Source organism: Papio anubis, chromosome 18 (genome assembly GCF_008728515.1).
Source record: "Papio anubis isolate 15944 chromosome 18, Panubis1.0, whole genome shotgun sequence".
Lineage (NCBI taxonomy): Eukaryota > Metazoa > Chordata > Mammalia > Primates > Cercopithecidae > Papio > Papio anubis.
Window position 1 is genome coordinate 47,771,791 of NC_044993.1, and position 15,835 is coordinate 47,787,625.

General features: G+C 49.9%; 1 protein-coding gene across 1 annotated transcript in view; it reads left to right on the forward strand.

The window, feature by feature from the left end:
• GSG1L (GSG1 like) overlaps positions 1-10,676 on the forward strand; it is a 91,278-nt gene extending 80,602 nt beyond the window's left edge. The window contains exon 5 of the mRNA XM_031658361.1: positions 10,100-10,676. Coding sequence (XP_031514221.1) covers positions 10,100-10,197 — 98 coding nt within the window. The 3' untranslated portion in view covers positions 10,198-10,676. The remainder of the gene's footprint in view (positions 1-10,099) is intronic.
• The last annotated feature ends 5,159 nt before the right edge of the window (positions 10,677-15,835 follow it).

Sequence of the window (15,835 nt, forward strand, 5' to 3'; positions counted from 1 at the left end):
TGACTTGGGGTGCAGGAAAGGGAAAGCAGGAAGGGGGATTTAGCCTGAGTGATCCCCCTTGGCAGGACCTCCATGGCTATCATGATGGTACCTGCATTTGATGATGCAAACAGCCAGCAAGAAGAACTCGGTCCCCTAGATCTAATCACAACATCTCACCTTTGTGCATGTTCTCGGGACTTCACACTTTTTCACTCATTTAACCCTAAATACAGACCCATTTTACAGACAGGGAAACTGAGGCCCAGGGAGGTTAAGACTGTGTCTTACTCAATATCACACAGCTAGAAAGTAGCAAAGCTGGGATTTGAACCCGGCCAGTCTGACCTCATCGCTCACCACCTGGACCACTAGGTGATGTCAGTCGGCAGCTCCATTGGTTGGGCAGGGTACCGAGGATGTGGGGTGTGGGGCACCTCCAGACATGGCGTCGGTCCTCGTGGAGCTCATGGTCTAGAGAAGCAGTCTATCAAATGAGTATGGAAATGATGCCGTCTCCGAATTCGGCCTCTTAGCCGCTAGTGGGTTTTCAGCCAAGAAAATATTTTGGAAATGCCTGGATGAGTTTTGCAATATTTCTGCAGGAAGCAGCTGCTCAGATCCTGCGATGGGCTGACTTGCCAGCAGGAGGAACGGGGGAGGAGGGATGTCAGGGAGCCCGCATTATTAAACACTTACTGTGTGCAGGTCTGTGCTAAGCACTTCGCTGCCATCTCATTTGATGGCTGATCCCGCCCTGAGAAGCGGGGATTCTTCTTCTTACGGAGATAGAGAAACTATAACACTGTAAGGCAAATCCGCTTTGCTGGGATCTCTGGTCCACTCGGCAATAAAACTCAGCTTGGCGTTTAGATCTTGCTCCTTGCCCTGGGAGAGAGGAGAGGCCACTCCTTCTCAGGCTCCCAACCCCCTAGGACCCTGACCTCATCTCCCTCTTCCCTATCTCCCATGCTGCCCTAGCCAACCTGACCTTCCTCTTTCTTGAACATGCAAAACTCATTCCCTTTGTAGGACCCTTGCACTTGCTGTTCTCTCTGCCTGGATGCTCTCCCTCTAAATCACGGTATGGCTGACTTCGTCTCATCTTTAAGTCGGCTGAAAGGCCGCTTCCTCCGAGAAGCCTTCCCTGATCTGCACCAGCTTCCCCACTCATCCCCATATCACCAGGTTATCTTTTCTTCATAGCATTTGTCCCTCTCTGAAATGATCCCTTGTGTTCGCATGCTTGGTTTTTGTTTTGCTGCCTCTCTCCACCAAGTGCCATGAGAACAGGCACCTGTGTGCTTTGTTCTTGTGTATATCCCAAGAGTCTAAAATAGTGTGTGGCACATCATAGGTGCTTAATTGTTGGCTTTCAACCTCCATGTTTCTCCCACCACCTCCTATCTGAGAAGCTACTTTTATATTAGCAATTACATAAACTTCCGGTTATCCTAACTGTCCCCAAAGTTGCTATTTTAGGGGGCTACTGTGATATGGATTCAGCTATAATTCTTTTTTCTGAGGAAGTTGCTTTTGAAACCTGCCTTTGGGACTTTGTGGTGCCATCAGCCAGCTCAGGAGCACATCAGATGTGACATTTGATGAAAGCGATGTTGCCATATGGTCCAGGTGTCTGCATCTTCCTTTTGGGGGCAACCGAGGTTTGCAGTTGATTGCAGCTGTCAAGTTCAATGCCAGAGACGAGCTTTTGATTTTGCCAGGTGTGTCTGTTAAGGCTGGGCTCCACGAGAGCCTGTCGCATGCCGGGTGCGGAGGTGGCTTCTGGGAGCTCCATGTAGACGGGTCTCTGCCACGGCTGCTGCCCTCAAAATAGCAGAGGGAATTTCAAGAAAGATTTTTCTGGACCCAGAGCAACTTGGCATTTTTATTAGATCAAAATCAAATCCAATAGAGTCCTGCTCAAGTTGCTTCCTTTATTAAAATGGAAACAGACAGTATTTCTGAAATAAATATCAATGTCAATTTGCTGGGAGCGCAGATGGGCACGCAGCTTGGAGACATCTGAGACCTCAGCATTGGGGGTCGAGAGATCCAAGCCAACAGGAGCATCAGAGCCATATGGAGGACTTGTTAAAGGGTGGACTGCAGGGCCCCTCCCTCAGAATTTCTGATTCAGGAGGTCTGGCGGGGGACCCAGGGTTCTACAGCTCTGAGTTCTCCACGATGCTGATGCTGCTGATCCACAGGCCAAATTCGGAGTTGTCCTCAACCCTCCGCCAATATCTGTCCCTTTGAAGCTCTTGTCAGAAGCCAGTCTGCATTTTGTCGCTTGCTTGGGCTATTCAGCAACTTCTAGATGGAAATTGCTGCTTCTAGGGCCAACTCCTTTACAATCCATCCTCCGAAGACATAAACTTGATCGTGTCTTCCCCAGTCCTTCCTAGCTCTGAAACCTCCTATGACAGTAGCTCTAGTGGGGATCTGGCTCGGTGCCCACCCCCTTCACACGTTCCCACGAGGCCTTCTCTCGCCTTCCCCTCCTGAATCATCATTTTGCTTTCTGTCACTTGTCCCTCTCTGAGACTTTCTTTGCTCACTTGTTTTTCTGTTTTGCTGTTTTGTTTTGTTTTGTTTTTTTAGAGATAAGGTTGTGCTCTGTCACCCAGGCTGGAGTGCAGTGGTGTGATGATAGTTCACTGCAGCCTTGATATCCTGGGCTCAAGGGATCCTCCCACCTCAGCCTCCTGAGTAGTTGGGATTGCAGGCACATGACACCATACCTGGGTAATTTTTTTTTATGTTTCCAATTTTTTTTTTTTTTGTAGAGATGGGGTCTTGCTATGTTGCTCAGGCTGGTCTTGAACGCTTGGCTTCAAGTAATAATCCTCCTGCCTTGGACTCCCAAAGTGATGAGATTACAGGCGTGAGCCATCATGCCCAGTTAAATTTTTTTTTTTTGGTAGAGATGGAGTCTTGCTATGTTGCCCAGGCCAGTCTCAAACTCCTGGCCTCCATCAATCCTCCCTCTTCAGCCTCTCAAAGTGCTGGGATTACAGGCATGAGGCACCACACCCGGCCTGCTCCCTTGTTTATTTCCAGCCTCTCCTCAGTGAAATGGAAATGTCACGAGCACAGAGACTTTGTTGCCGCATTCACTGTGACATCCCCAGGGCCTAGCACACAGTAGGTCATCAGTATGTTTCTGGTGCATGATTTAGCTCACTTAGTCCTCAGGAGGTGTGTGCTGTGAGTAGTATTTCTATTTGGCAAGGGAAAATACTTGGGTTCTGAGAGGCAAAGTCACTTGTCCTTTGGGGACAAGCTTGTGACCTTGGGGTCCCAAGCCTGTCTGATTCCAAGCTAAAGCTATGACATGGTTCTTCTACTTTATGCCCACTTCTGTCCAAGGCAGTGGTACCACAACCGTGCCTAACCCTAAGAAACACTTGGGGCAGGTGTCGAAATAGACTGCCCTCAAGAGCCCAGTTCCTCAGTGTGGGGTAGGCAAGGAATCTGTAGCTGAGAAGTGTCATGATAAGACAGAAAACCCTGGGGTGCAGGGGTTTAGGGGGCCCTGCTGCGTCTTCCACACCTGCCACCCAGCAACTTCTGCAGCTGCGATGCTCCATGCCTTACCCCTTCATCCCTGTGTGTTCTGCTTTCAGGCCAAACCGGTCCACCTGCCTCCCTGAAACCACAACATTGCTAGGTTTTTCACACTTCCTGAAGAACCTCATCCGCCTGCCAAGGACCTGTTTCACACCCTGTTCTTTCTGCATGAAATGCTCTGCTCCCTTCCTCCACTGGGTGGAAAACCAACTCTACCGGCGGAATTGGGAGCTTTTGCAAGTGCTTTTGAAGTCTAGCTCAACTGTCTGGGAATGGCCCCCAGCCCCTTCCCCAGCTCCTAGCAGAGGGGGACACATTCGTCTCTGCCTTTCACTCTCCTGGTGTTTGTCTGTGAGCCAAATTTTTATAATGGTTATGAGCCCAATCTTTCTGTTTTTAATTTTTTAAAATTGTTACAGATTCAGGGGTACAGGTGCAGGTTTGTTACATGGATGTATTGTATAATGCTCAGGTTGGGCTTCTGATGTATCTGTCACCTGAACAGTGAACAATGTACCCCGTAGGTAATTTTTCAGCCATTACCCCACTCCCATCCTCCCGCTGTGGAGCCCCCAGTGTCTGTTATTTCCCTCTCTAAGGCCGTATGTGCCTGTTGTTTAGCTCCTACTTACAAATAAGAACATGTGATACTTGATTTTCTGCTTCTGAGTTATTTCACTTAAGAGCTGGCCTCCAGCTCTATCCATGTTCTGCAAAAGACATGATTTCATTCTCTCTCTCTCCCTCTTTTTTTTTTTTTTTTTTTTTTTTTTGAGATGGAGTTTTGCTCTTGCCGCTCAGGCTGGAGTGCAATGGTGCCATCTCGGTTCACTGCAATCTCTGCCTCTCGAGTTCAAACAATTCTCCTGCCTCAGCCTCCCAAGTAGCTGGAATTACAGGCACCTGTCACCACACCCAGCTAATTTATGTATTTTTAGTAGAGACAGGGTTTCACCATGTTGACCAGGCTGGTCTCGAACTCCTGACCTCAATTGATCCACCTGCCTCAGCCTCCCAAAGTGCTGGAATCACAGGCATGGCCACTGCGCCCAGCGGATTTCGTTGTTTTTTAATGGCTGCATAGTTTTAAATCCAATCATCTGTTGATGAGAGCCCAACTTTTGGAGTGAAGCTGGCTGGCTTCAAATCCCAGCAGTGAGACCTTAAAAAAATGACTTAATTTATCTGGACCCTGGTTTCCTCACCTGGAAAATGGGGATAGTAATGGCCCCTAACTCGTACTTTTTGAGGATTAAATGAGTCCATAGACAGGAAGCACATTGAATGGTTCCTGACACACAGCAGGAGTGAGAGGCATGTCTGGTCTTGTCGTCTCTTCATATGTGTACCTGTGAGCACCCAGGGGCAGGGCTGCATCTCACTCACGTCTGTAAACCCAGTAGCCAATGTGGAGGCTGACACACAGTACATGCCAAGCACATGTCTAATAAAGGACTGAGGAATCAGGGGCCCTGGGAAGAGGTGGCAGCTACAGTGGGCTCTGTCTGATCCCAAGGGTGAGAAAGAGACAAAGAGAATGTCATGGCTCAGAAACGTGGAATCCCTGAAGATGACCCCAGTGAAGAGATAGATGGCCCCCATTCAATCTTCTAAAACAATCTGCCCGAGGTAGATCAGAAGACACAAACTTCCCTCCGTACGGGTCCGTCCCACTTAAGCCTGCCCTTCCTCTTGAGCCCTCCACTGTTCACTCATTCTGCAGACACATGCTTTCAACACTGCCTGGGACTGTGCCGGTGCAGGGATGCAGCTGTGAGGGAAAGCAACGCTGGCCTTTGTCCTCCTGTGACACATGCCTCAAAGGCAAGATGAGGAGAAAACCAGTAAACAGATATTCCCATATATGATGGCACCTCTGAAGCCCTCTCATGGTACAGATTTGTGGACCTGGAGAGGCAGTCAGGGTGCCCTGCTGAGGTGGTGACATTCTGGGCAACACAAGAGCGATGAGAGTGTCACTAGCTGACAGACTTCCAAAGCCCGATTTCTTAGCGCCATCCCCGATTTGTTTTCCACCACTCTTCAAATTTCGTTTCTTTCTGGAGGGCAGAGGTCAAGGTTGGGTAGCCAGACAGTTGGCTCCGGGCGGACCTGTGAGTCCTATAGAGAGAGGCTTTCAGCACCTCGGACAGCGGCTGGGTGATTGGCCCAAAGGATCTTTCCTGTAAAGGGACCCAGCTGATCTGTGCCAGGCTGGGCTACCGTGGGGTCAGGAGCACCAATATCTGCCACCTGTTAACCTCACTCTGCCAGCTGCAGAGAGACCTTGAGCAAGTCGGTTTCCCTCTATGTGCCTCAGTTTCCTGATCTGTGCATTTGTGGTGACATTGACATTACTGGTCTTGAAGGGCCCTTCCAACCCAATGAATCCATTTTGGAACGGTAGATGTGATTTGATTCAATTCAGCAATTACATCTGATCCCCAGATCTTGGTGGCTTACAGAGGGTTCAAGACAGTGATTCCTCACTGAGGGATGGGTGAGATAGGGCTGGAGGAATCCGATGTGAAATATGTTCGTGTTTTGATATCCGGATTTTAAAGGGAAAAGAAATCACATCTTTGGGGACCCTCCTGTGGTCACACACTCCGCTAACCTTGGGAGGTTCCCAGAAAATGGAAACCACAGAACCTGCTACCACCCTGTGAGTGGGGCCTTGGACAAATCTTTTCCCACCCATGGGCCTTGGTTTCTCCATTTGTGAAGAGAGGCTCTCAAACCCAACCCACTTCTAGTGCTTCCAGAACTGTGTTCTTTCCACATCCATCTGTGTCTGAGATTGGATAGGGAAGGGCTTCTCTGCAGGGCGCCTGCTGGGCCTGCCGACTCCTTTGTAGCTTTCATCCATTTGCAGGCTCGGAGAGGTGAAGTTGCTGTCAGAAGCCACACAACTTAAAAAAAATTCACACAATTTGCACGCAGTGAAGGCTGGGTTTGAACCTTTGGCTGTTAGACCAAAGTACAGTCTCCCCAGCCACCTGCCATCACCTGAACCTTCACCCAAAAGAGGAGAGTTTGAGCAAAAGCATTTTTCATACTGTACAGAAGCTCAGAGCAGGTAGAGCAGGTGCATCCCAAGCGCAGGAATCACTCTCTCCTCTTCCTCCACGGTTTCTTCATTTGTTTAAAAAGAAAGAAAAAAGAGTCAGTTTGGGACCTGCTCTGTGCTGGGCCAGGGGCTGGAATCTCAGGGCTCCAAGATGAAGCAGATGCTGGCCCTGCTCATAAAGATGTCTCCTATCCCCAGGTTCGTTGGGGAGACCCACGCTGACCTGGCTATTACAACACAAAGTGACGAGTTCAGGGAGAGAGTTATGCAGCCTGCTGAAGGGCACAGGGAAAGGAGTAAAGCCTCCATTTTTCAAATGCTGCCTGCTCTAGGAAGCATTCTACAGGGCCGTGGAATGCTTCCCAGAGCAGGCAGCATTTGAAAACATCAGGGAGTCAACAGCCGGAGAAGAGCAGGGAAGGGCGCTTGTACCCAAGGGATCAGCCTATGCAAAGCCATGGAACAGAATCATGGAACAAAGACACAGGCTGGGAACAGCCTCTCGTGGGCTGAGTGCAGCCTGAGAGATGCTACTTGGCCTGCAGATTGTTGAAAATACATTTGAAACCTTAACCGTCATCATTTAAAAGCCAGGAGGTTTTGTTCTGAGATCCAGGTTTTCAGTTTCTTTGAAAATTTTGAAGATCCAGCTGGGCGTGGTGGCTCACACCTGTAATTCCAGGGCTTTGGGAGGCCGAGGTGGGAAGATCACCTGAGGTCAGGAGTTCAAGACTAGGCTGTGCAACATAGCGAGACCCCATCTCTACAAAAAATAAATAAATAACTAGCCAGGGATGGCGATGTGCACCTTCAGTCATAGCTACTCAGAAGGCTGAGGCGAGAGGATTGTTTAAACCTAGAGGCTCGAGGCTGCAGTGAGCCATGATGACGCCGCTGTGCTCCATCTTGGGTGACAGAGTGAGACCCTGTCTCAAAAAAAAAAAAAAAGCAGTTTAGGAAGATCTGAGCCCACATTCTCCATGGTAACAATTGGCACTGTCTCTGACTCACCTCATCCATTTACATTGTCTGCTTGGGCCCACAAGACATTTTGAGCTGAGATTCCTAATCTACAACACAAGGCCCAGGAGAGAAGGGAAATGGGTGGGGGGCCCTGGTGGGCTGCTGGGGCATTCCCCTCTTTACACACACACTGTAAATGACTCTGAGACCCTCTTGGGTAGCCAGAGAAAGGGAGGAGGGCCCCAGTCCTCAGCATCTTGCCCTCTGCATCCAGGGGACAGAGAACCTGATTTTAACTCAGGGAAGGACAGGGATTGTGGCCTTTCCTTTTTCTTAAAAAATACACTATCACTTTCTTTCTGTTCTGATGATCTCTCCATGGCTCTGCTTCTTGGCCACTGTACAAGCAGCTGAAATTATGCCTAAATACTCATTTAGAAAAACAATCGTACCTTTCCGTGCACCAAATATTTGCTTCTAGATTAAAAAAAAAAAAAAAAAAACCAAACACCTCTATCTTGGCAGCCAACACTTCCAAAGTATGCAATGGTTTCCATGACTGAGGTCAAAACAAATGTGTTTTTCTGAAGCCAAATGATTCCAAAATGTTTGCAAAATGTTTCCCACTCCTTAATAAATATAGTAAAACTTGCAAAAACACTAACACTAAAGAATATTAAAAGCAGAAAGAAAAAAAATGAAAGCCAGAAAAATTATTCCCCACCCCAGCTATGGACACAACCATCTTCCTCTTTGACTCTTGTCATGAAGCCTTGTTATTAGAAAGACTCTCCTGATAATGAGAGCTGCTTTGAGGATGGAGAAGGAGCAAGGAGCTCTCCATCCCTAGGGCATGCAAGTAGGAGCTTAGCTTCACTAGGAATTCCAACCTCAATGGGCTTTCTGCGAAGAGCCTGTCTCACCCTAAAGTATGACAAGTATGTCTGAGAATCAGAATAGGAAAATGAAATTATAGGGAACACATTTTTTTAAATGCTGAAATTTGGAATCAGGAGGAAAGCAATTCAATCCAGCTCCATCATAGCTGTGACTTCTAAAGCATCTGCTAATCTTTACAGAGCCTCGGCTCCCTCATCTGTAAAATGGGCAGAACCTACCTCTGGAGCTACACATGCTCAGGAACTGTTCATTTTCTCCGTTCTCCCCTTCACTCCCAGCCCCACTCCACCACACCAGCCCTCTCCCTTAGTTTCCCACCTTCCAGCTCCACCTCCACTGGTCCACAGGGGTGCATACATTCTGGGCTCAGTCATTGCTCCCCTGGGCTTGGGATCTAACAGGGGTGACACTGGCAGAGTGTGAGCTGAGGATGGGTGCTCTGGGATGAGGGAGATGCCTGAGTGCCAGGGGGAGGATGTCAGAGGGGGCTTCCTGGAGAGCTGAAACTCAACCTGGGTCTTGATTTGATTTGGCAGGAGGTACAAGGACCTTTTAGGCCACTGCATGAGATGGGAATGGTTCTGGTGCACCAAAAAGACTTTGAAGAGACACTTGAGGGATTACAAGGGAGTGATCTTCCAAGAATTGCTAAAAACATGAAAGAGTGAGAGTGGCAGAGGGGAAGAGCCTTTCCAGCCCTTCCCCTTGTCCGGTCCACTAAGCATGGTAGACAATGGCAGGTGCCCCCTGCTCGGTGCACAGGGAGTTTCTCAGAGTCAGCTTTGGGCACACCCATGTCCACACACACAGTTGCTGCGGTCCAGCGAGGACTTGGGGACCTGGGAGACATCTGCTCTTGTTCTCCCTCTAATATCCCTCCACAACAGCTCCTGAACACATATAAGGCAAATGGGGTGCTCAGGGAGGCCTGCTTGGGGGGCAGATGGCAAGGTGGGGAGACAGCTGCAGGATGACAGGATGGTGGTGGATGACGGTTGCATAAGTGTGTGGATTTGCTGAGGGGTGGGTGGTGGAAGGGAAGGATGGAGGGAAAATGGGCGGGCAGATGGTAGGAGTGGGGGCATGGCTTTATGTGAGGTGGGTGAACGTGCCTGCAGGGGGTGCTATCATGGCTGTTGGGTGGGCCTGGGGTGGATATGGGGTTGTTTTAGGTGTAGGCAGATGTGTACATGTAAAGGTGTGTTATTGGGTGGTAGGAGGATGGTTGGGTTACTGGGTGGTAGGAGGGTAACCGGGGGAGTGGTGCACCTGTTGGCAGGTGTGAGGTGCATGAGCGGGTTCTGGGTTGGAGAGGGTGTGAGCAGAGTTGTGGATACATTGGAGGCTTGATAAGTGGATGGCAGCAAATATTGGCAGATACATGACTAAGTCATAGGTGTGTTGGTGAACTGGTGGGTGACTGGGTGGCTGACAGGGGAGGGATGGGTGGAGAGCTGGCAGTGTTGGGGCATGGGTTGGTAGACAGATGGGAGGATGGGCAGAAGGCCTAGTAAATGAGGGTGAGTGATGGATGTGTGGGTGGGGGGCAGTGGGTAGACAGGGTGTGGGTGGAGGAAGGTGGCTTTCAGCACTGACTGCCTTGTCTCCTGGCAGGACACCAGCCACACATGGCGGATTCCTGGCCCCGGAGCTCCGCACCGGAAGCACCAGAGCTGAACCGACAGTGCTGGGTCTTGGGGCACTGGGTGTGACCAAGACCTCAACCTGGCCCCCGGACCTCAGGCCATCGCTGGCACCAGCCCCTGCTGCAAGACCTCCAGAGTGGTGCCCCCAGAACCTTGGCCTGTGTGCCGTGAACTCAGTCAGACTGCGTGGGAGATGCCAGGCCTGTCCTGCCCATCACTGCCTGGGCCCGAGGGCCTTGAAAATGGGGCCAGGGCAGGCCCAAGGGAATGCACAGGGCTGCACAGAATGACTTTGGGACAGCAGCCCCGGACTCTTGCCATCACCACATGAGGAGCCCTGCTGGGCACAGCTGCGATGCCAGAAGACACATGGCCACTGGCCACTGAATGACTGGCACCCACAAGCCAGTCAGGTGCCCAGAGGGGCAGAGCCCTGTGGGGGGCAGAGAGTGGCTTCCTGAAGGAGGGGGCAGTGGTGCAGGCACCGCAGCGGTGTCACACAGCAGGCACACAGCAGGGGCTCAATAAATGCTTGTTGAACTTGTTTTCTTGCAGTGTATGGAGGCCAGTTGCTCTCTGGGCTGTGGCTGCCCCGTCATTGCCCCACCCCATGACTCCTCAAGGAGGCTGAAGGTGACAGCAAAGACTGTGTAGAGGCCAGGGCCAGACACTGAAGGATGGCAGGGAGGGAGCGCAGAGCCCAGGCTGGAAACAGGCTGGCAGGGCTGCCTTGGATTCCAGAGAATTGGCAAGGCAGGGGCCAGGCAAGCAAGAGATGTGGGGCAAGCAAGAAATGGGTCCCCAAACCCAAGCCCTAAGCAGAGAGGGTGAAGAAGCCACATTTCTCTTCAGAGCTCAGCGACATCACACCACCCTGACCCTAAGGAGCCTTTACCCTGTGCCTGGAACCACCTTTACAGAAAATCCCAGGGCTTAGATGCCTGGAGAAACAGATTCCTACTATAAAGAGGAGGGAAATTAGGGTCACAGAGATGAAGTCACTTGCCTGAGATTACAGAGCTAGCAAATGGCAGAGATGGGGTTTGAATCAGGACTCCTGACTCCAAGTTCAGTCATTTCCCAAGAGGCCTTATTCCTTCCCAGAAGAATTTCTAGAGCTTTCCCCTAAGTAGAATACATTCTTCTCCTTTATCCATCCATCCATCCATCCATCCATCCATCCATCCATTCATCCATCCTCCATCACTCGCCCAGCCGTTATCCATTATCCATCCATCCATTCATCATTTATCCCTCCATCTATTCTTCCATCCTTCTCCATCCATCCATTCCTCCATCCATCCATCCATTCCATAATTCCATCTTTCCTTTCCTTCCTTCTTCATTCCTTCCATATTTCCTTCCATTCCTTCCTTCCATTTCCATCCATCCATTCCCTTCCATCTATCCATTCCTTCTCCATCCTCCATCCATCCATTTCATTCCATTCATTCCATCCATTTATCCATTCATCCATCTACCATCCACTATTTATCCATCCATTCCATCCATCCATCATTCCATCCATCCATCCATCCATCCTTCCATCCACCCCATCCATCCATCCATCCTTCCTATCCTTCATTCCTTCTATCCATTTCCTTCCACCACCCTATTCATCAGTTATCTATCCATCATCCATCCATCCATCATTCATCCATCCATCTACCATCTCTCCATTCATTGTCTATCCTTTCACCCATCCATTCATCATCCATCCACCCGTTCATTAGCTATTTATCCATTATCCATTCCTCCATCTATCCATCATCCATTCATCCTTATCCATCCAACCATTATGTATTTCTTCATTTATCCATTGTTTATCCTTCCATCCATCATCCATCATCTTTCCATGCATTATGTATCGATTCATCCATCTATCCATCATACATCCATCCTTTATCCATCATTCATCAGCCATCATCCCTCTATCTATCCATTATCCATCGTCCACTCATCCATTCATCCCTCCATCTGTCCATTATTCATCAACCATCCATCTATCCATTATCCATCCATCTATTATCCATTCCTGCATTATCCATTTATTCTTTATCCATTTCTCCATCTGTTCATCATCTATCCATCCATTATCCATACACCTATCCATCACCCATCCATTCCTTTATCTATCCATTCATCATCAATTATCCATCCGTTCATCTATCTATCCATCATCTATTGATTACTTGTCATCCTTCCTTGTATCAGACATCCATCCATCCTCCTTCCATGCATCACCCATCCTCATTACTCAGCCATCCAGCTGTGCATCCATCTATTCACTGATATAGTTCACTGTGTCCCTACTATGTGCCAAGCACTGTGGTAGGCACTTGGGGTAGGATGCTGGAGCATCCAGAGAGGGCGTCATGAGCCTGGGTTCAGATTCCACCTTCTCCACTTGTGACCTTGAGCAAGTTATTTGACCTTTCTGTGCCTGCTTCCTCATTCATTAAATCCGGATAATCATTATACCTACCTCTTCAAGCTGTTGTGCAAATTAAATGAGTTAACATATTTGAAGTGTCTAGACCAGAGCCTGGCACATGTAAACACTTTGTGGGTGTTTACTAACAGGACAACAAGGGGAAGTCAAGGCTGTGGGAGCTGTGGTCTAGGGTGGCTCCTTTGAGAAAATGATGTTTAAGCCAAGACATGAAGATTGTCTGGGCATCAGGCAGGCAAGCATATAGCAGGGAAAGAAAGTACATTAGAGGACTTTAAAATAGTCCGATGGCAGGTGTGGAGAGCAGGGAGGTCAGGAGGCAGTGGTGGGAAATTAGGCATCAGAGGGCAGTGGAACCAGGTCAGGAGGGACTAGAAACCTTGTTAGGGAGCTTAGAGTTTATCCTGGGGCAATGGGTAGTGGGCAGTGGGATGCTTTCAGCAGACTGGGATGCGCCTGGGTGTACATTTGAGGGAGATCACTGCAGTTATGGGCAGAGAATAGATGTGGGAGACGCCTCTCCCTTCCTCATCCCTGCTACACTCAAGAAAGAGAAGAAAGTGGGCTGGTTTAGGAAAGTGGCCCTGGGGAGGGGACCATGCAGGCAGATTCAGGAACCAATTAGGAGGGAATGGACTGAGGTGGGAGAAAAGGAAAGTTGGTGATGACTCTCAGGTTACAGGGTCAGCTTGGGGAACAGGGAAGATGGAGACTTCATGGTTCAGATGTCTTGAGTCTCAGGGGCCCAGGGGACACCCAGTTGGAGGTTTGTGCTCATTCACTCACACATTGATTCATCAAGCGAACAATTTGTTAATTCACTTTCCATTCATTCAGTAAATATTAATGACCTTCTAGGTGCGGCTTAAGGCGGGGCTGGAAATGGGCCTGGGAGAGCAATTATAGTCCAGCTCTACTAAGGCCTTGAATGTCAGAACAAGGAGTTTGGGCTTTGGCCTCATGCGAGAGAGGGTCACTGCCACATATGGGGCTGGGCAGGGACAGATCCAGCAGGGATCTAGCCCTGGCCACCAGGCATCTCGGAGCTCTTATTCTCACCCGGGGTCCTTCTGAAGTTGGCGAGTGGACCACAGAAGGTCCAGAAGATGATTTTAGTTGACATATGGGCAAAATTTTAATCTATTTTAATAGTTGTGTTTATGTCAATGTGTATTAGAAAAAAAATGTACAGTGGGCACGTCAGTGCTATGATTTCACAGACGTTACTGCTTAGGATGAAACCACAATAGGCATTTAAGTAAAAAGAAAAAAAGAGTTGGCTTAAAGAAAACTATTAAATAAACAATTGTGCAAGTCGTATGTGGTTATGATATGTGGACAGCTCGAGCGACAGCCATTGTCATGGGGCAAGGGAGAGAGGTCGGAGGCTCCCAGGGCCACTGAGCTTCAAATCCTCTGGTCTCCTTCTGGGCACCTCCTGGGCAGGGGCTGAGAACCAGCTGTCTGTCAGTCTCATGGAGACTGCAGCAAGAAAGCTGCTGGTTAGATAAGAGGAAGCACTTCCAGGCAGGCTGGGTGAGTACTCCCAGTGGGTTTACTCCGAGTTCGTATGACAGTTGTCTTTATGCAGGGAGTGAATGCCAGCGTCTGCCTGAATCTGGAAGGTGGGAGTCACCATCCGGTTTGAAGGCAGGGGGTGCCTGGTTGAGCACCCAGAGGCCTGGATGGGAAAGAAAAGGCCCCTCCAGCCACCTCCGCAGACAGCTTTCCCAGCTACTCCTCCCCTGAGCTGCACTAAGCAGACAGGCTCCGACCATGGAGAGAATGGCTGTGTGTGTGTCTTTGGTCTTGACACCCATATATATCGGCGTGACCCACAGCCCAAACTGCTTACACAACCTCGTTGTGCCCTGGGCACCTGTGTCCCGTGTCTCTGCATCCACACGCCCTGGGCTCGTGTGTACATGCCAATCTTACTGTGGCCCAGTCACACAGACCCATGATCATCAGAGACTGACTTTGGCTCGAAGCACTGACCCTACCCTCACCCCCCTACATACACATACACATTGATATTGCTCAAGTGTGAGTCAGCACCTTGTATGTACCTAGGTGCTAACTGCGTGTCTACTGCTCATCCACACCGTGTGTTCTGTCGACCTTGTGCACACACACTCATGTGTGCTTTGCCGGCCCTGGACGAAATGTCACACGTGTGCTGATGCTGAACAAACATGCTCATGATACACGGACAGCCCTGGGCACACACCTGTGTCTGCACATGCTCCGTGCTTCTCTTGTTGCTTGTTGGTACATGTCACCCCCTCTCCCCCGGTGCAGAGGACCCATGAGGCCACAGTCCCTTCTCTGGCCAAGGGCTGATGGGCAGGCCCGGGCCTTCGTGAGTAACTGGGCTGCCTTTCCTCTTTGGCTGGTGGCTGTGACGGGCACGCATCCCTGCCACCCCCGCCAAAGCCAGCCATCCCGGCCACACACTCGTCTCCATCGGGTAATGGAAATGTCAGCTTGATTCATGGAGATTCATCTGCGGCAGCCGGGCCTAACGACGAGGCACGCGGCGGGAGGATCATCCCCTGGGAAGAGCCGCTGCAGCGAGGGTGCCAAGTCCCTGCTTGGGAGGACGTGAGGATGGAAGAAAGCCCCCGAAGCTGTGCATTTAGACAGGCCTGGGTTCAAATCCCGAGGCCACCGCAGACCTGCTATGTGCCTCATTTATCCAAGAACTAGTTATGGAGGGACTTCTGTGTACAGGAACAGAGCTGTACCCTGGAGTGGCCATGGCGAACAAGAACGACAGACACTATCTTCACTCTCATGGAGGCTAGATTATTAATAATTCTAAATAGGCCAGGTACATTACAGCTCATGCCTGTAATCCCAGCACTTTGGGAGGCCAAGGCAGGCAGATCACTTGAGGTCAGGGGTTCGAGACCAGCCTGGCCAACGTGGCGAAACTCTGTCTCTACTAAAAATGCAAAAATGAGCCGGGTATGGTAGCACACACCTATAATCCCAGCTACTCGGGAGGCTGAGGCAGGATAATTGCTTGAACCAAGGGGGCAGAGGTTGCCGTGAGCTGAGATCACACCACTGCCCTCCAGCCTGGGCAACAGAGCAAGACTCCATCTCTCTCTCTCTCACACACATGCGCGCGCGTGCACACACACACACACTCTTAAATAATAAAACGATCACTTTATATAGTGAGAGGTGTTATGTAGGTGAACCAAGGAGAGATGTGATTTAGACCACAGGATGAGGGAGGGCCTC